Genomic DNA, 21,666 nt, shown 5'->3' on the forward strand with positions numbered 1-21,666 from the left:
TGGCATTTGGGGAAAAAAATCGGATAAATGGGTTTAGAAGAGAAGAAGATAACAAGTAATAGTTGAAATACGCGTATCTGTCAAAAGATTTGCTCATATTAGGGCGGAATCAGAAGGTAGGTATTAAACTGAAATCTCCTTATTTGATTCCGATCATTGCGATTCTGCTGAGAGGTAATTTCAGTAAAAAGTAATCATTGTCCTTTGTCATGCGGCATCGTTAAATGTTACGAAAACCGACTGAATTTCATGTACTTATCCAAAGAAAAAATCGACTAAGCGAAATCGATCATTACAGATACGCTTGTATGATACTAAACGCGAAAATGAATGTAATGTTTGAAATGACACTAATAAAGAAATCGCAATAAATTAATCTATCATCGTCACAATCAAAACTTCAAAAACAGTTATTTTCTTTTCCATTCAAAGTTTTATTCGATTTAAATATTATCAATGTATTCCGGTTGAAGTACAGTGACCTTTCTTAATTTTCACAATAAAGAACTGCAGAATTTTCGAATCAAGAATCAATAATTGATTCGGTCTCCTTTATCTGACACAGCTCATAGCACAGTCACGAAGTCGATTACGCGTTAATTCTCCTCACACTTTTTGCAATTTAATGATTTTGATGATAATTTAATGGTTATTAAAGATTAACCCAATTGTGTCCATTTAACCACCTTCTTTTATTAAATCTCAAAATTACTACTGAACGACTCCATTTTGTAATTCCTTATCTGTGAAATTAGCAAACTAATAATCGCACATTATGATAATAGAGAAGAAACTGGTATGCCAATAACTTCAACGCTCTCAAATGAGACGAACCCCAAAAGCATAAAATGCTAAAATAAAAACCCAGTCACTCACCTTTTTGCTTCCGTTGCCCATGAGCGCTCGAACTCGTTCAGGTGCCTGCGCCTGCGATGATGTTCTCTTTCTGCGGGAACTCTTCTCTATATGCTACAGATTTTTTGCTTGTACACTTGTTTCGTCACTAAAAGCGCTTCCGATTCAGCAGAATACCGGTTTGTCTCTGTCTACGACTCGTCGTCCGTTCATCAGTTTCATGTTTCCGCTCCGCTGATGGAGACGACCTCGATCGGGGTCAAACCCGTGTCACCTTTGGTCCGCCTCGAAAACTATCGCACTTTTTAATGGTTTTGATTTAATTTTCCTCCGGCTGTCCGGATTCCTAAATAATAATTTTCGCGCACCGAAGGCGCCGAATTTGCAAGTCAAATTCTTTCCGGCTGATTACTCACTCGGCACGCCAATCGATTATACAATTTTTCGTCCAAACTTGAAAACGAAACAGACAGAGAGCAAAAAAAAATGCACACGACTCCTAGAAAAATGGCGCCACGGTCGCCATGCGAAGTCGAGCCCCGAGAGCCACGCGAACAGCGCGCAGAAATGCGGTAATTCGATTGTGTCACTTTTTCCGGCACTCGGCCACTGGAACTTGGCTTCCAATATCTTTCGGTTTCTTGGGTGATGACTTTTTGCTCTCTTTTTCTTCGGCAGCGTTTCTCACAGCTTTTCGTTTCGTGTTTGACTCACTTTCAATTTCAAATCACGAAGAGACGAACGACGCGCGGCTTTCACACGACTCTGGCTTGACTTTGATCGGTCGTTTAGAGCTCAGAGCAAGAGAGAAAGAGGGATGACCACTAGACGAAATTATCGCCTTCACTTCGATGTCACACGCGATTCACTGTGCTCTTATTCTTCTTCCCTCAATCACGTTTCGATCCATGCTCTCCGATGTTCCTTTTGGAGGGTTGCGCTACTTGCTCCGAACACTTTGCTTCTTGCTGCTTCTTGTCTCCACAACTGTAACACAACTCTGCAAATAAAATGGTAAGGTATAGGATTCAGTTTTTTTTTTTTTTTTGTTCTTCAGTGACTTTTTTTCGGTCACCAGGGCAGTGCGTGACTCTTTTCTGCGGGAGAACTGCAATTGATCGGATTAAACCGGCCGCTGCACACTGGGCCAGGAACAGCATTTAGCCAGACGAATCCTCTGGCGCTTTAGATGTGCATTTTTGCGGAGATTTATCTTGGGTTGATGTAATTTATTTGCTCTACGATGCAATTTTTTTTATTTGACGCTGTAGAACATTTGAGTCTTCGACAAAGATTCAGAACATGAAAAATTACTGCATGTTGTCTAAGACACCAACTTAAGCTTTGACTTAGACTTAGAATAATAAAATGGTGGTAGAATCTGTAAAACACACTAGAATTATACTATTGTATAGTTCTGTCTCTTCATGGATAAAACCAAAGAAGTTGCAGTATGGACAACGGGTAGACCATCGAACAACGGAGGAATCAATAATTCCGATACTCAAAAAATGTTTACATCAATACCACAATCAATCTGCATCCCAAGTAGTTGGCGAAAACGATCCAAAAAAACATGACTGCAAAGAATCATACTAAATATTGAACTAGACTGGGATGTACTTTAATTTGTTTTCTCTCACATTTACATTTCAATTTAACTTTGACTTTCATTAAATTGAAGTTTGTTATCCAATGAATTTTAATGCTTGCTTCTACAAAAGAAGTTCAATAAACTGAAAAGCTAGCAGATTGGAATCATATTATACTAAGGACTGTTCATTTTATAAAGTGGACACTTTGTTTATGCTATATCTTTTTTATTTATTGATAAAATCGTAATCGGTTTTCTGTGTATCGTTGACCTATTATTCTAAAATGCTATGAAAATATAAAATCTTTGAAAATGCTTCTGGTTGAAGAGCTAATTAGTTTTTCCAAAAACTCTTAAAAAAAGCTGTCCGTCAAAGTTTAACATTATTTTTCGCAAAACAAAAATCTTTATTTTTATGAACAAATTGTATGTTTGTATCCTTTACTATTCTACTAAAGGTAAAGCTTTAAAAATATCAATTTTATTCCACCATTCTATGACATTAGGTAACTTTAGTGATTTACCCATTTATGGCCAAATTTGCTGATACACCATCCTTTCACTCCCAGCAAAAGAGAAAAGTAAAAAGCGTGTTCAAAACTAGTTTGGATTACTAAACAAACCATATTAGTATAAACGAAAGCTAAATCGTGAGATTAAACTACAGTCTTAAGTATAAATTTTACTGTTTATGGTAGTTTTACTAAAAAGTCTCATACTTTTAAAATCATGCATATTTAGACACTACACGTTAATGCTTCCAGTGGGCAATTTGCCCTTTGAAGGAAGCACCACACTAGACCACGGACTAGCATGCAACGCCCAGTGGCCCAGTCGGAAAACATTCCTCTCGAAAAGTTTTTCGGTCTGAGGCGGGAATCGAACCCACACTCCCTAGCACGATGCGGCTAAGTGCCTTGGTGACACTAACCGCACGGCTACGAAGCCATCTACAGCAAATTGTAAACAGTTTTCTCCGAATTTTTCAATTGGTAATCTCAGAATAACATATTATGAAAATAATATGTGGAAAATAAAATCGATTTTATTACAGCAGTGTTGCCAATTTTGATGATTGTCAATGTACTTTGATAGGTCTTCTAAGAATAAAACAATTGTGTTTCTGTTGTGCTTTGAATGTGACGTGGGGACTTACTAAGTAACTCTATGAAGGCGTAAGTTATTTTTCATATTAATACTATATTAGGACTTCGGTCAGGACGTACTTTTACACAAAAAATTCTACTCATATCAATTCCCATGAAATTAAAAAAAATTCTTTAAAAATATACGGAAAAATTGATTTTATTATATCTGTAAAATTGTTGCTCCAAAAATAACTTGATTTTTTCCATCAGGCTTCTGATTGATGATGCTTTCGAAGAACAAGCCTTTTTTGAAAATAGAAAATATAAATTATCGAATTTTCTAGCCAATTTTTTACAATCATTGATTTTGATAACCTCAAAAAAATCGACCGATCTAATCGTTGTTCCATATTCGTGTGAATATTATATTATCACAACATTGTACAATACTAGTCGAACGATGTGCAAAAAACCGATTGAAATTTCAATGATTAATAAGAAAGATACAGCATGCACAAGGTGTCCACCTTATAAAATGAACAGTCCTTACCACAGCAGAGAACAATTAAACATGGAGTTGTTGGAATTAGAATATGGGGGGTCCAAATTGAAACAGGGTTTCTCTAATTTGGACTTTCTGAAACATTTTGTTTAAAGATATTTTACGTCTTAGTAGCAAGTATATGACAAAAAATCTCTCAATGAAAAATATAATCGTTCACGACCTTCATCATCTTAAAAAAAAATATTGCCTAAAACTGTTGGTCTGATTTAAATCATTTTCTCCTAATATTTTCGTTAGAATCGTAAGATCTTTTGTTTCAAACTCCACGCGTGTACTGATGAAAACACAAACATTTTTGATATTGGAAAATATTGGATTTGCACATTTTTTTATAAAAAGTCATTCTTTTACATATCTTTCTTCTTTTTCTTCTTGGCATGACGGTTTCACTGAGACATAACCTGCTTCTCGACTTGGTGTTCCAAGAGCACTTCTATAGTTATCAACAGTGAGCTGTCATTGCCAAAGTTCTCATCTTCGCATTCGTATATATCGTGTGACAGGCACGATGAAACGCTATGCTCAAATCAAAGAAAGATCCTGAACCAACCCTCAATTAATCTGGGCCACCTTCTGCATAACTTTGCTTTGTACCCGCGGACTTTTTCATTTTTAATATAACTTTACTCAATATGATGCAAGTTTTTGCGAAATATTATTACAGTTCTATAGTACCCATACTGTATTCCATCGACCAAAGTCAAAGTTCGATATATTTGGCATATATCTTAATTAAAAATGATCAACTTTTTCATATGAATATTAATTTATTAATAGTAACATTTTATAATTACATTACAAGATTTTTTATATGTTGTGTGAATTGAAGAATCTAAACGCAAAGTGGTGTAAGTGACATTTTGGCCTGTTTTAAGTTAAAAAATTCTATTGTTCCCAAGATTTTGAGTGGTATTTAAAATGATTTTTTAAGCAAATGGCTTTTTAGTCTTACGGAGAAATCAAAACACTACCTTTTTCAAATTCAACGTATTCTCATTGAAACTGAAAAAACACATAATTTGTAAAAGATTGGCTTTTTTTGGTTCCTATAAAATTTGTATGAAATCAAAATATGCTGAAACACTTCAAACTCCATTTTTTTTAAAGAAGTTTTTTGTCACATACACAACTTTGCTTTAAAGCCTCTCAATTGTGTATTGTTAGTCAAGGAAAACTGTCTGGTATGACCTTGACAAATCATAAAAATTGAAATGAAATGAACAACTCTCTGAAACTTTTTGGAAAATTACGGCAATACAATGAATTCACTACAGACATAATTTATAGTTATTTATAGTTCGTTATCCAAATTTCCACTGATTCGGACAACCAGTTGCTGAGATACAGTGAATCGAACTTAAGTATTTTTTTATGAAACAAAAAAAAGGTTTGGTAACAAACTTATTTTGACATCTGATTTCTTAATACGCATGATGATACGATTGCCTTTGACATTGTTCACGGGAGATGTTTCGATATTATGTAGTTCAATGAGAATTAAAACAACAAATCTATTTTATATATTTATATAAAAGTTCATTGTGGATTCAGAGACCGTGGCCGAGTAGGGGGAGATCCCCCAGTACCGGACACTTAAGCCACTAAATTCATAATTCGAAAAATATTGATTTTATAGGCTTGTGTTACCCATTTATGATAAATATTATCAATTTTGTAGTGTACAAAAATAAATTTGAAAATATAAATATAAATTTTGACATTGTGTTTTGATGATATAGTACCAAATTGATCGATCTTGAAAGGTGGCACAATAGAAATATTAGTAGTAGAACGCTAATGGCGCTGTTCTCACAAAACTGAATTAGTTTATTATCACCTTTAACGGTATCTTTTCATTGTTTGTTCGATGCCATGTTGTAGTGGATGATTTCCAAATTTATTTGACACTTTGAGGACCGGTACTCAAGCTGTCAGCGCGTGGCAAACTAGATGTTGGTAACACAAACAGTAGCGACATTAGCATCCTTAGGTTAATGCTTCTACTGGTGGCACCCAATACCGGACACGATCTTGAAATTTTTTTTTTTTTTTTGTTTATTAATGACACTTTACACCAGAAGGGTGCATTCGTGTCGGTGAAAGATGTTCAATCTAATTTACATGACGATATTCATTTTCGATGTTCACAATGTCTTGTACAATCCTGTTTCGTGTAGATACTTCAACAGCCTCGTTGTTCTCTCTAGATTGTCATCGAGGGCTTCTTTCAAGCTTAGCGTATCGATGCCGTATCTTCTTCTTTCGTGATCAAACTTCCTGCAGTGCAGAATAAGATGCCGCACATCAATTGTGGTTCCACAACACTCGCAAGTAGGCGGAGATTCCCTTTTCAAAAGAAAAGTGTGTGTGAACCGGGTGTGGCCGATTCTCAACCTCGTTAGCACGCGTTGGTCGGCAGCATTGCCACGTTCTGTCCATCTCTTGGTATCGTGCTTGATTTCTCTCAACTTGTTATCTCTTATTCTAAACCATTGGCAATCCCATCGGCGCCGTATGGCTGCTTTCGTCGCTCTCAGTACATCTTCGCCGGGGATAGGGATGTCGATAGCCGGTTGTTGTCGAGCTTCGTTGGCCAAGCGGTCGGCTTCATTATTTCCGGTTATGCCAGCATGTCCCGGGATCCAACAAAACCGAACGTTTTTGTTTCGCACTATGTTTTCAACCTCCTGAATCCACGGGTGCTTTGAAGATCCGGCCTCTAGGGCCTGCAGGCAACTCGCCGAATCCGTTAGGATCACCACCTCGTTCCGAATGTTTGGAATTGAAACCGCTTTCTTGATCGCATACGCTTCTGCAGAGAAAACGCTGCACTCCTTCGGTAGACTAAAGGTTCCGGAGATGCCGTTGTTATAAAAAGCGGCTCCTACCGTGTCTTCACGCTTTGAACCGTCAGTGTAGACGACGGTCGAGTTGCGGAAGCGTGTCGACAGAAGTTGTTGGACGACTGGGCGGACTTTCTCCGGAGGGTCACCGGCTCGAATATTTCTCTTCACGTCCCACACAATCGAAGGTTTCCGTTCATTCCAAGCACGATCGCCCTGTCTCTCAAGGTGACCGACAGCAGGGAGTGCTGCGTCGGTTAGTTCCTCCAAACGTTCCGAAGCGCGTCGAATCAAGGGAAGAGTGTTGTTACAACTGTTCTTCGTCAGAATACGGATTGCTATCCTCGCTACACACTGAACCGCTAGCAGTTCAAATGGTAGGGTTCCCGCTTCGGCCATGACCGAAATTATCGGGCTGGTGACAAACGCTCCAGAAGCAAACCGAACCATTTTGTTATAAGCCGGAGCGAGGGTCTGCAATGTTGCTGGACCTCCTCGGCTCACCAATCCGATACCGTACGTCAGTTTTGCTGTTACCAACGCCGATCCGACTTGTAGTAGACTTGTCCGATTGCCTCGCGGTAGTTTTGCTCCGATCATTTGGAGTATTCTCAGCCGTGACTCACATGCTTTCTTGGCCATTTTGCAATGCGGTTTGAATGTTAAGGTACGGTCCAAAGTGACCCCTAAAACCCTCAGCCGGTTGGTTTTCGGGATGGAGACTTGTTCAACCATGATGTTCCGCGCAGGCTCCCGACGCGCATTCGGGCTGCAGTAGAATACATGCGACTTGGCAGCAGACATGGCAAATCCAACACTATTCGCCCACTTATAGACAGCCTTCACGGCGGCCTGTAATTTCGTGTGTAGCCCTTCGTTTTTAGCTCTTTTGACGATGAGGAGGATATCGTCGGCGTATAAGAGTATGTCGACCCCATTCGGCAATACCCGGAAGATAGGCTGCATCGCCACCAAGAACAGCGTTACGGATAACACTGATCCCTGCGGCACACCATTTTCCAGCTTTTGTTCTCTGGACGTGTAACCACCCAACGACACCTGAAACGTTCGCTCCGAGAGGAAACTCTGCAGAAGATTCATCATCCGACCACGTATCCGCCATGATTTCAGGGAGCGAAGTATACCGTGTCGCCAGGTGGTGTCATATGCCTTCGACAAATCCAGAGATGCTATCAAACAGTGCTCGTCGGCGTTCGGTACAGACTTCTCGAGCTCGGCGAAGTAAGTGTCTGTGCCGCGTCCCACACGAAAAGCGTGCTGACGCTTGTCAAGTCGTCCGTTCGACTCCAGCTCCGTGATTAGACGACGGTTTATAATTCGCTCGAGTGTCTTCGCCATGCAACTGGTAAGCGAGATAGGACGGAAAGCAGCAGGACCGGAATCTTGGCAGTTCGATTTTGGAATCGGGACAACGAGAGCGTTCCGCCAGCTGGCAGGAAACTCACCGTTGCGCCAGATCTTGTTCAGCAGCTCCAGCAGTACAAATTTTACGGACACGGGAAGACGTTGAAGCAGCGGGTACCCTATCCCATCGGTACCTGTCGAGGCACCTCGCCCTTTGTCGAGAGCCCACAGAAGTTCGGCTAGGGTGATGTCAACGTTGTACGCGTCGCCAGTATTAGACGAAACATCTATGGACTCTCTCTCAGCTGCCATTTTCGCCATCCGAAACGATGGAGGGTAGCTGGACGTCGCCGATCTTTCGCCGTAGTACGTCGCTAGTTCTTCCGCTACTTCTTCGGGGTTGTCCGTGAAACCGTTAGGCCGTTTGAGGATAACTGAGCGTTTCTGCCGATTTCCACGCAAGGTGTTAACCGTGCGCCACAGTTCGGTCGTTGTACTGTGCGGGGAGATCTTCCCTACGAAGTTTTCCCACGATTTCTCCTTCGCTTCTTTAATCGCCTTTCGCGCCTCCGCTTTCGCTGCTTGAAATTCCGCCAACGCTTCGGGTTGATCTGGATTTACCTGCTGTAAACGTCGAAGTGATCGAAGACATTTTCGTCGTCGACGAATTGCCGCCTTTGCCTCGGGGCACCACCATGGTACCGCTTTCGGACCGATTCGGCCACTAGTCCGCGGGATGGACTTAGACGCTGCTTCAATTAGTTTTTCGGTGAAGCTTCCTACATTCCACTCGACCTCTGGGCGGATGGTTTCTGCTGTAATCCGTTCGTATAGCTCCCAATCAGCCCGATCGTACAGCCATTTTCGTCGCGTTGTTCGCTGATTCGACCACCCAGGTATGGATACTGCAATCGGGAAGTGATCGCTACCGTGCGTGTCTGTTAAGGTTCGCCAGGTGAACCTCCGAGCCAGACTTTCTGTGCAGATGGTCACATCGATCGCCGAAGTGTTACCCGAAGCTGGGTCGATGCGGGTAGCTGAGCCGTCATTCAAGATCACCATTTGCTTCGTCAGGGTTGTTTCGGCTATGAATCGCCCAAGCGCGCTTGATTGGTGCGATCCCCATGCGATGTGATGAGCGTTGAAGTCCCCGAGGAGTAAAATCGGGCCTTCCAGCTGGTCGAATAATTCATCCAGTGCGGTCTGGCACTGAGCTGAACTAGGCGGAACGTATATCGACACAACAGTTGCCTGGATCGGCGCGTGAAGGCGAGCAGCAACGAGATGCAGAGAGGTATCGATTTGGATGCGTTCGAACGGTATGCCTTCCCGGATGGCAAGGCCGACACCATGTTGCCAGTAGTTGGCGTTCGTCGACTGTAGCAGCAACGTGTAGTTTCTGCCAACGAAGTCTGGCGGAACAACCGTCTGGTTCACCTTAGTCTCCTGCAGAGCTACGACGCACGGTTCGAGGTCGGAGATGAGAAGCTTTAGCTCGCTGATGTTGGCGCGTAGACCACGGATATTCCACTGGAGAGCGAAACAGCCACCGGAGCGACTATCCGTAGCTGATCGTGTGGTGGATGATGAGGTTGATGTTCTTCTGGTCGGCGTGTCTGTTGTGGGAGATAGAGGGAGTGCGGTAGCCTCTGACGACGAAAGAACCAAACTGTCACTTGCCTGTGGGACGCTTTGTCCCACAGTGCCAGCTGCTGTCGAAACCATTACACTAGTTCTGCCAATACCGACAACAGCCGGCACTGGGGAAGCGCTTTGTGTAATGTTTCTGCGGTGAACTCTCGAAGGGCCTTCTCCGGGAGATAGGGGTGATGCGATGTATCCTGAAAGATAATCAGGCGCAGCAGCAACTGTTTGCGGTGGTAAAGTAGAGAGACTGACCTGTGGGACGTCTTGTCCCACAGTGCCAGCCGTTGCCGAAACTACTACACGATTGCTTCCAGAAACACCGGCAACAGCCGGCACTGGGGAAAGGCTTTGTGTAGTATCGTCGGTGAAATGGTTGTTGTTGGCGAGGCGATTGGTTGATGCTGGTTGATGTCGATCGAGATTCACTGTGGTTGGTGTGGTTTGATGTGTGCCTGAAAATATTGCAGGCGCAGCAGTACCTGATTGAGGTAGGGATAAGCGAAAACTGACCTGTGGGACGTCTTGTCCCACAGTGCCAGCCATTGCCGAAACAACTACACGACTGATTCCTGAACCACCGGCAACAGCCGGCACTGGGGAAAGACTTTGTGTAGTTTCTTCGGTGCGGTTGTTGATAGCGAGACGATTGGTTGATGTTGGTTGCTGTTGATTGGGATTTGCTGCGGTTGGTGTGGTATGGTGGGCATCTGAAAAGATTGCAGGCGCGGCAGTACCTGTTTGTGGTTGAGAATTCAAGAGACTGACCTGTGGGACGTCTTGCCCCACAGTGCCAGCCATTGCCGAAACTACTACACGACTGCTTCCAGAAACACCGGCAATAGCTGGCACTGGGGAAAGACTTTGTGTAGTATCGTCGGTGCGTCGGTTGTTGGATGAGATGCTGTTTCTTGATGTTGGTGCCGATTGAGTTTGTAGTGTCGTGGTATAGTCGTTGGGTCCGTCGGCTACGGAGGTGAACTCGTTATCAACGGGTTGGGGTAAGACGTCCCGGATGACTCCTTCAGCCTGCCGTACTTGCGTCGGAAGAGGTACTACACTTTCCCTACTTCCGAACCGAAAAGTCTCGTTGTCAGTGTTCGTGCAAAGGTCGTCGTTGTATTCCGAACGTTGTTCGAGAGTGGGGTTATCGAAGACGCTGGATAGGGGGTGTCTCCGATACCTCAGACTCTTCGCCGGAATACTCCATCTGAGTCAGGTCATGGGTAGTGGGTGCGGTCTTCTTCGGGGGCGGGCTGGTATCTGGCGAGGTGGCTGGTTTGGGGTATACAAATTTTGGAGGTCTTCCGCGCTTGGTCTCCTGAACGGCCGGGGAGTTGTTCCTTGAGCGTGTCATTGGGCCAGCCGTCGACTGGGCCACTCGTTGCTCTCGGCTGTGGCGGGGCTTCTCAGCGACGACGGTTTCGCTCACATGATGCACTCTCTCTGGGTTAGACTGCTGCTTGACCTGCTTGATGAAAACCATCATCTGCTCGATCCTCTCCTCTTTCTTTTTGTTGTCTTCCTGCAACCGGGCGATTTCTTTATCTTTTTGGAGCATGGCCGCTTCCAGCTCCTTTAGCTTCCTCTCAAAAACGCTCTGTTGGGCTGCTACCTGGGCGAAGCTACCAGCTTGTTGCTCCACGCGTTTTCTGGCCTCCGGGAAACTCAGGTTTTCGCTCACTTTAATCTTAATCACTTGCACTTCCTTTTTATACACCGGACACTGGCGATTGGTTGGCCGATGATCACCCTTGCAATTACGGCACGAGGGAGCTTCACCGCATTCTTCCCCGTGGAAGTTCTGCGAACAATTGACGCAGCGTTGCGGTCCAGGGCAACGAACACGAGTGTGCCCGTAGCTGAAGCAGCCGTAGCAGAGCATCGGGTTCGGAAAGTAGGGGCGAGTAGCGACACGGAGCAAGCCAACTTTCATATACTCCGGGTACGTGGTCCTACAGAACGTAAGGATCAGCGCCGGTGTATTGACCCTTTTACCACCTTCATTTCGGGTGATACGCTGCACACGAATCACCTTCTGGCTAATCATCTCCGTCAAGATGTCCTTTTCCTCCATCTGAATTAGGTCCATGCAGGAAATGACGCATCTACTAATGTTCAAATTGGGATGAGGGACGACCTCTACCTCAGTCCCATCAATTAGCTTCGTTAACTTAAGTAACTTGGCTACTTGGGCTGGGTCGCGAACTCTTAGGGTGTATTTTGTTCCCTGCGCTTCGGATTTCGCGCTCTCAATAGGTCCGCCGGCACATGCCTCAACCGATTTCCCGGTAATGTACGGGTTAATCGGTAACGCTACTCCGTTTTTCCCAGACAGTTGCAGGAACGTCAACTCACCAAATTGGTTCGTTGGGTCCATGTACTCCGGTACTCTACGTTTGACAGTCCCACCTGGGTCGCCGCTACTAGCGGCCGCCATGTTGATTCACGTGGAAAAAACTTTCACTGGCAACGGTCACCCGTTACCTACCCCAATTGGCGATGAAAAGATAAAAGGAAAGATCCTACCTTATTTTCTCCTCGGACGTAGAGACTGATGCCTAGGCGTTCCCAAAATTTTGTGCCGCACTGTAGACACTACTGGACACTACTGTAGTGAACCCCTGATGAGAATCGCTCACTTTCTCAATTCCAACTATTTCCCAAACTTCCGACACTTTTTTTTTTTGTTTCAGCGAAAAACAATTCAAGCACACTGTGCACCACCGAATGCTGAATGAGAACGGCCGGGGAGCCGGCTGACGGCGATTTGTTTGGCCGTTTCAAAGCACGTGGGTGTCACTTTTTTTCGCCGTTTTCGGCCGGTTTAACACCGATTTTCACCAAACCTTCACTGTGCACTTATTCTTCACCACCGCAACCACAGATTCACACGCGTTTCGATCGCGAAAACCGCGAAAAACTCGGAAAAACACCTGGTTTAACTCGAACGCGTGAACGGAGACAACCGGTCAACACAGTGTGCTGGAACACGATCTTGAAATGCCTAAAATTCTGTAAATTTGAACATCATTGAATGTGTATACTATAGGAATAGTTTATAATTACCAATTCAATGCATTTGCAACATTTACAAGAATAATTTGAGTTTTTCTTAGTTTGCAAGATGCCTATCAAAAACCTCTTTCATATTTGATGAAAAGTAGCACATTTTACGATGTTGTTCTGAATGTTCATTTTTGTTATTTTTATTGCATGTTTGATACCATGATCGACGAAACCCATGAAAAATGAAAGTATTTTGAGACACTGATGCAATAATTACAATGATATTATATAACAAATCAAGCTGTCCGAAACTGAGGAACAGGAGGTGCTTAACCAAAATTGTAATTTGTCAATATTTAGTTCAATTAGAGTACAAAATACATTCATACTATCAAATAAGGATTATGTTCGATCATGCTTGCGGGATCCAAAGTATTTTTCCATATTCAAAATAATTACTAAATAGGCTCAAAATTAAGAGCATACGTCCATTTTTTAAAAGATTTTCAAACTTTTCTACTTTTTTAAAAGGCATGTATATTTCAAGGATGTGTTATTCTACGCAAACATAATCGCTACATAATAGCTTTCTTTTCTACTAATACACCATCTTGATTGGACCATGATTTCTCAATGTTTCGACTTTGTCCGGTATTGGGTGCTGTCCGGCACTGGGGGATCTCCCCCTACCGGGTGTGGCTTATTTTTCGAAAGTTATCAAAACCATAAATTCGACAGCTCTTATGAATTCAAATCACATAGAAAGAGAAATCTCAAAGTTTGATCTGAAAATGGTATGATTTAGAGGTGGCGCAAACATCTTGAAGCTGAATTTTCAAGTTATAAAAATTGGCTTTAAAAAAAAAAAAAATGTGGGCTTCGTGGCCGTGCGGTTAGCGGCGTCAGTCGTTTAGGCGTATTGTGAATGCCACGAAGAGTGGGTTCGATTCCCGCTCCAGTCGGTGGAAACTTTTCGTCAAACGAAAAATTCATCACTGGACTACTGGGTGTTCCGTGTTGTCCGTTGCCTAATGTTCGTGAATGTTCAGTCCGATATCTCCGTTATCTTATAACCAATTTTGAAATTTCTAGCACCATTCTTTCAAAAATTAAATTAATAAAAACTTTGCAAACACCAAATTTGTTTGAAGTCCAAACTAGTATAAGTTAGAATAAGAGTATAAGAGTAGTTTACTCCAATTTTTTGCAAAATTGCAGTTATGCTCCTAATTTTACTAAAAAATGTCTTTGTTTGACCATAACTTCATGAATACTCAACCGCATCTAAATATCTGTGTATTCAACTCATTTAGCTAAAAAAAGATTTTGACTTATAAGGGTAGTTTTTGTTGAGAAACTATAGTTATTCAACAAAAACTACCCAGAATAGCTATAGTTATTCAACAAAAATTACCCAGAAACATGATTAATGTTTGGAAATATCCAATTTCTTTGAATTAGTTTAGTTTTTTGTATTGTTGGAAATTAGATTTCGACTAGAAAACAAAAGCAAGCATCTTGTTATAAGCATATCGTTTTGATAACGAGTTGAGTAGTGCATATATTTTTAACACATACAATAATATCGTTGTTACAAAATTGTTCAAAAATTATTGCAAAGAGTTTTCTAAAGGTTAAACAAATGAGAAAAAATAGTTTCAGCTCTAGAGATACTGTTTAACTGGCGTTTTTCAAAAAAAAAATCATGTTTTTATGCAATTTATGTTAAATAATATGGGGTTATTGGAAGGGGTCCGCGTGGTCTGTAGGGATTTGAATTCTAAACTTGTAACCAACTCAGTTATTGGGTCACCAAGTGGCTCGGTAACTTAGTTGGTAAAGCGCTCGTCTAGCATACAAGAGTCCTGGGTTCAAATCCCAGCCGAGCACGTGGTTTTTTTCATAATTTCTCCCATAATTTGTCCATCTTTACCATGCGTAATGAGTTGATTAATTTAAAAACCATGCGGATTGGATTACCGAACAGCTCAATATAAGCGTCTATTTGCAAATTAAGTGTTCTACAATGTTTTCATAAATTTAGTTTAATAAAAAAAGATGCTTAAAATTTAAAAATTGATTGAAAAAAAAACAAAGTTATGAACACTTCTGTTAAAGTCATTTTTTAAGACTTGGGAATTCACCTTCAAGTCGCTTGCGCCACGTCTAAATGTTAATGTTTTTGCTTCAAATTTTGAAGTTTCTCTTTTCATGAGATTTAAATTCAGAAGAGCACACAAATTTGTGGTCTTGATGACTTTTGAAAAATAAGCCGCACCCTAGTGCACACCCGTTCATCTGAACGTTACCTCATGCAAATCATCGAATTTCATTTTAAATTCGAACTTCTAGTAATTCTATGTACAAAAGAAAAACGTGTTTCTGTTTACCTCTTGCGCTATTTTGTTTTGATTTTGCATTCCGTTTCATAAAGTTCCTTTTAATTTTACTCCGTTCCATGAGCTAAATGACGTCCGAACCACTTTTAATCTGAAAGATGTGCAACTTAGCGGAGGTCAAATAAAAAAGTGATAAGATAAAATGTTGTCAAATCAACGGGAGTACACGGTATCCCAAATACAGTTAATTCGCCATAACTCGATTTTGAAGGGACCGTCAGGCTAGGTATCTAGTTATAGAACACAAAACGAGTGCAACTGCTATCCAAGGGACCATCGAGCTAGGCATGAACACACACTTTTACTATGGTCTCTAACTCGAATTTGAGATACGAATATTATTTGACTGTAAATCAAAATATGTGTCCAGAAAAAATTCTAACATTTCTTAGATGAAATAGGTTTTTGCAAAAAATTGCAACGTTTTGAGTAAAACGATATTAAAAATAATGACTTTTTTACAATAATTTGACCAAATAAATTGATCCATTTAAATTTAAAATAATATTTCATATATCTAACACACGAGAGTCATAGACTTTTCCTAACGCATGGTGTTAATAATGAAATATTTTAAGATTTCGACGTAAATAGTACACGCTTAAAAAATCATGTGAATTTACTGACATGTTGAAGCGAGTAAAATCGTAATTTCAACGCACAATAAAGTAATTTTCCATTGCTTATTATTGTTTGGAAACTGTGTTCTAAAACTTTTCCTTCGAAGCTGTTGGACGCGAAACAAAAAGAAATGTTTAAAAGTGCAACCAATACGACAAATTCTCAATTCTAAATAAAGATAAAATACATCCGAGACAAGTCAGGGGTTGGATTCTGAGAAAATTGAGAGTATCTCTCACTTATTGCTCTCTGTAACAATCATGATCCGCTGCACATTATGAGAGTTTGTTTATCGTCTACTGCTACAGCTCTGATTATATGGAGGGATAACAGTGCATGATAACCCATCTAAACAAACTCCAAACATGGGAGCCCCTATTGCTGTAGGATATTCGAGGATTGTTTATCATGCCAGTAAATTAAAACATCTACCCCCAAATGAAAATAAGCGAGAAAAATGGGTTTTATCATCGCTCTCTCATTGCAGCTTTCCTTCGCTGCTGCTGTATATCGTGCTTGTTATTACATGCTTTGATCGTGCTTTGAAATCAATTAAGAACGAATTCTGCAATTCCTGGTACTAATCAATAATCCAAACCTACCCAATCAAATGCACTATTAAAGCGCCAGAGGGTTTGTCTGGCTAAATTCGGTTTTTGGCCCAGTGTGCAGTGAACTGATTTGGGGCTGCTGGCTGGCCGTCCAGTATCGTTGTGATTGCTGCGAAAAATATCAACACTTATTGCACATAAATTTAGCAATTGAGCACGATGTTGACCTTCCACTGTGCTACTGTTGCGTGTTCTCTGGAGCGTGCCGGTTCGGTAGTTTATGCAAATCTTTATCAACCCGTGACATTTTGATCGATTTGCGTTCCGTTCGGTAATGGTAGATTTGGTCTGGCGTGGAAATTTTGCGAAATTCGTTCAGGGCATGTTGGTTGTACTGAGGTAAATTATTTTGTATATATTAAATTTTTTCTCACTGTAGGAAACAGATACTCAACATCCATCATTCTCACAAAAATACCTTGTGTGATTTTAACCCGTATCCGACCAGAGAATGAAAGAAAGTTCACGACAGATTGCCTTTGTTTTAGCTCGAATGTAATCGTCTGCATATCTCGTTTCTCGTCATTGTACTTCATGTAATAACTCAATTGGATAAAATTCCGAAGATTTAAAAAAAAACTAGACAACCAGTAGATTCCATTCGAACTTAAATGATGGTAATCCAATTACAGAATGATGGTAATTAAATTACAGAAATAGCAGGTATTTGAAATTTGAGGGGCAGACACGGGATAACGATCTTCCAAAATGATGTTAAATGAATAGGAGGTTTCAAAACTGTTTATAAATTCTTCCAAAGGTTTCTTAAAGAATTCCAATAGGCATTCTTTCAATGGGTTTCTTAGAGTATCTTGCCAGCAAATTTCTTCGAGTAATTTTCCAGAGATTAGAGATTACTCTTGAAATTGATACAGTATTTCTTGTTTTCCTAAAAATAGTGGTTTTTCCACGGATTCTTTCGATTTTTTTTTCCGCTATTCCGCCATTATTTCTTCTTAAGGTTCAGCCTAGGACTCCTGTATCTGGATAACGGAGGAGAAAGAGATAGATTTACATTCAGGTTTCCTGTCAGACACTGTCACCCACTTTAAGCCCATCGCATGATGAAATTTGCTCCAGTCACATACGAAAAATCAGTTTCATCCCATAAACAACTGCTGAGAAATTGCCGTTGGGTGGCAGCGTCTTATAAAAAAACCTTATTGTAGGGAGTCGGATCCTATTCTTTGCACTTTTGATTCACTTCGGCAGTGAGGTTTTTTGAAAGCTATAGAGCTCATGTTTGGCCAGAATATGCGTCGTACTGAAGTGCTTCTTACTGCAAAGTTTCAGATAATTCGGCCGAGAAAAACCCTAATGCCAAAGTGAATCATGGAAGTGTCCAAGTGGTTCTGCACCCTATATGAAGTAAAGAAGGGCAAAATATTTTTTAAACTAAATTGGAAACTGAATTCAGGCATATTTAGAAGGGTTCAACATTGTGAGCTTAAGATATATTAGAGCCCCTCTTATTAAACTTCATATGATACGCTGTGATATAAGATTGCAAAAAATTACACTCAATCTTGTGATACAGTACCATTCAACTTCAAGCAACTTCCAATGCATGGTAGAACAATCGAATCCCACCTTCGCTCAGTAGGTGTTCCCTTCAATCGGCTCCACAAAATCGGATTAATTTTGCATATTACCTCCATACCCCCAACATTCTAAATCGACTTCTGACAATATCTAACCCCTACTGTGACACGATCTTCCACACAACCGGGAGATCGATACTAAGTGAGCCATTAAGGTTACTTCTCAGTTAGGAACCAAGTCGCAATCATCGGAAACGAAACCGTGACAAAATGTGCCCCTGCGGTTTGATTATTGGATTCCTCTGGCCGCCTGGAAACAACAAACCAATCCAATCGGTGATGTCTAATTCGTTTAAATTCATATATATATCATCGCGAGCTGCTGCCACCGCACCTACCAATGACTAGTGCGGGTTCAGCGATGACAAAGTCACACAGGAGAGCCACCTCTGACGAGGTTGAAGTTGATTTGCTTATACAGCTCAGTGGCCGTGACTGTCGATGGCAACGTCTCATGGCGCATTCAAACATATAGCTGTGGTGACAGGCGCGACAGCAATTAAAATTTCATTTTTTTTTCTATATTAACCAAAAGCACCAGAAGTGAATTTTGAGGGTATGGAAGTAATTGGCTTTGAACTACACTCAATGGAATGAGCTCCAGTATTGATTTGACGGTAACCCAGTAAACACACCATCGTATATGATGGGATATAAAAGTACAAATATGGAGGCGATATACATACATCTTGCACGCAGCCTTATGGCGAATGTACGTATATCGCCTCCACATTTGTACTCTTATGCGCTATCGTATACGAGTTTGTGTTTACTGGGAAACCTAATGGAGTGATAATTTCTTTTCAGCAATTTCTCATTGTAATAGGCTGTTTTTCATCACGCCAATCTGTCATGAAACGGCCTACTTTCCTGCACTAAAGTATGCAGTGCAGGAATAGTCATTACGCAACTGAAACCAGTGCTGTTATGATTCATTACGCAACGCTTTCTCATTACGCAACTGTTTTGAGTTGCGTAATTAATCATAACACAACAATTTTTCAGCAATTGTAAAATAATGGTGAATGCATTCCGATATAATTTTTGATACCCTCAAGTGGTCTTCTACGAAATTGCAAAAATGTTGTACGTAACTCGTTGCAGAACTCAATTTTCACAGTACTTGTCGTAATTATCCTACTCGGCAAGCCTCGTAGGACTTGTACCGTAAACAACTATTATCTAACGAGTCAGCATTTCAGATCTACAATCGTTAGCAATGAACCCGAAGGTTTATGAATGTTTTCTTTGAAGGATGTTTCGCGTGCTACTTGGGTTATTTCTACCCGCATAGACTGATAAAAAATATTAACTGAAACGTTACGAGCTCAAGAACTTTTTTGAAGTATAGGCTTTCAAATTTAAGCAAAATCAGTGATCTTTCAGAAGATTTAAGTTAAATATCTATAATAGCTTATTAAATTAAATTCTATCAAGATTTTAGTATATACTATACTAAATATACTACATACATACTACACTATACTACAGGTATTATATAATATCCTAAAACTACATAATGCTTAGGCCATAGATCTAACTCGAATAAATAACACATAAAGAAAAGTATTTATGGAAAATTTTAACGATTAATTAATTAACGAATTCAACATTAATTTGATATGGGAAGTGAACCATATATTATCGAAAGAAGGTAATTTTTAAGTAGATGAAAAAACAGAATTCAGTACTATACCATTTAATTCCACTAGAGTTTGTATCCTTTGACAGATACGCGTATTTTGACCTCATCTGTAAGGCCGTCTTCAGTGTCGTGTACTAGACTCAAGTCTAGTACACGACACTGAAGACGGCCTTACAGTTGAGGTCGAAATACGCGTATCTGTCAAAGGATACAAACTCTAGTGGAATTAAATGGTATAGTACTAAATTCGGTTTTTTCATCTACTTATAGGTATTCTACTAAACAGCTCGAAGATTTATTATCAGGGAAAATTTGTTTCAAGATCAAATGTTTGTAAAAAATATATGTTGAAATATTTGCAGGTTCAAAAGTAATGATCATTCTAACAACATGGCTTGTAGGAATAGATAAAACAGCAAAGTATAAAAATGTATAACATTTAGTCCTACTAAATACTATCTTATAACAGCAGTGCTGGGAATGCTTGAAATCTCTTGCATACCTAATACAGTAGTTCAAAATTGTGAAGCTCATCAAGTAGCCTATGTTGGGTACATGAATTTTCTAAATCAGGAGTGTCATTGAAGGCTGCAAATGCGGAAAATGCAACGGGAAATAGAACATTTTTCTACAGTAGTTTTGGGTTGCCCTTAGCAACGGGTGTTTTGCTATTTTCAAGGCATTTTGCCTACAGCAGCGATACGCGTGAGTTTCACTGGCTCCGGTGACTGTGATTCGCTACGCTTGCCTACTGTAGTGTGATTCTCAGAACTTTTCCCAACTCTGTATAACAGTATTAATGTTAAGAACAGCCTATGTTAGAAAGAAGGCAAAATTTATGATTAAAGCAATAGAAAATTCGACGTCAACAACTATCGCAACAAAGTAAAACGAAAGGACAATAACTTTAAAGAACAGCCAATGTGCAAAACAAGGTTGAATTCATTTAAATTTAAATCAACAGTGTTTATGCCTAAGGACTGTTCATTTTATAAAATGGACACCTTGTTTATGCTATATCTTTTTTATTTATTGATGAAATCGTAAACGGTTTTCTGTGTATCGTTCAACTATTATTCTACAATGTTATGAAAATACAGAAACTTACAAAATGCTTTCGGTTGAAGAACTAAATAGTTTTTGCAAAAACTCCTAAGAAAAACTGTTCGTCAAGTTTAAGCATTATTTTTCGCATGAAAAAAATCCTAAATTTAATGAACAAATTGTATGTTGGTATCCTTTACTATTCAACTTAAGGTAGAGCTTTTAAAAACATCAATAATATTCCATCAGTTCCTGACGCTGAGTCACTTTAGTGATCTATTCCTTATGGTCAAATTTGCTGATACACCATCTTTTTACTACCAGCAAAAAAGTAAAGTAATAAGCGTGTTCAAAACTGGTTTAGATTACTTAAGAAACTATATATGTATAAAAAAAAGCAAAATCTTGAGTTTTAACCGCATTCTTGGGTACCAAATTTACTCTTTTTGGTCGTTTTATTGAAAAATCCCATACTTTTAAAATTATATACGCATGTTTATCGATCTAGAGCAAACTGTAAGCGTTTTTCTCAAAATATTTTGATAGGTTGTCTCAGAATAACACATTCTGAAAATAATACATGCAAAATAAATTTGATTCAATTCAAGCAGTGTTCCCAATCTTGATGGTTGTCATTGTGCTTTGAGTGGTCTTCTGAAAATAAATTATTTGTTTTTCTATTGTGCTTAAAATATGACGTGGGGACTAAATCAGCATTTCTATGAAGGCGTAAGTTATTTTTATTATAAATACTATATTATTACTTCCGTCTGGACGTACTT

General features: G+C 40.2%; 1 protein-coding gene across 4 annotated transcripts in view; it reads right to left on the reverse strand.

Moving 5' to 3' along the window:
• LOC5568519 (AF4/FMR2 family member 4) overlaps positions 1–21,666 on the reverse strand; it is a 492,113-nt gene that overhangs the window by 255,048 nt on the left and 215,399 nt on the right. For all 4 annotated transcript variants that reach the window (XM_021854371.1, XM_021854374.1, XM_021854372.1 and 1 more), the window contains exon 2: positions 877–1,855. In XM_021854371.1, coding sequence (XP_021710063.1) covers positions 877–897 — 21 coding nt within the window. In that variant the 5' untranslated portion in view covers positions 898–1,855. The remainder of the gene's footprint in view (positions 1–876; positions 1,856–21,666) is intronic.

Source organism: Aedes aegypti, chromosome 3 (genome assembly GCF_002204515.2).
Source record: "Aedes aegypti strain LVP_AGWG chromosome 3, AaegL5.0 Primary Assembly, whole genome shotgun sequence".
Taxonomy (NCBI): Eukaryota; Metazoa; Arthropoda; class Insecta; order Diptera; family Culicidae; genus Aedes; species Aedes aegypti.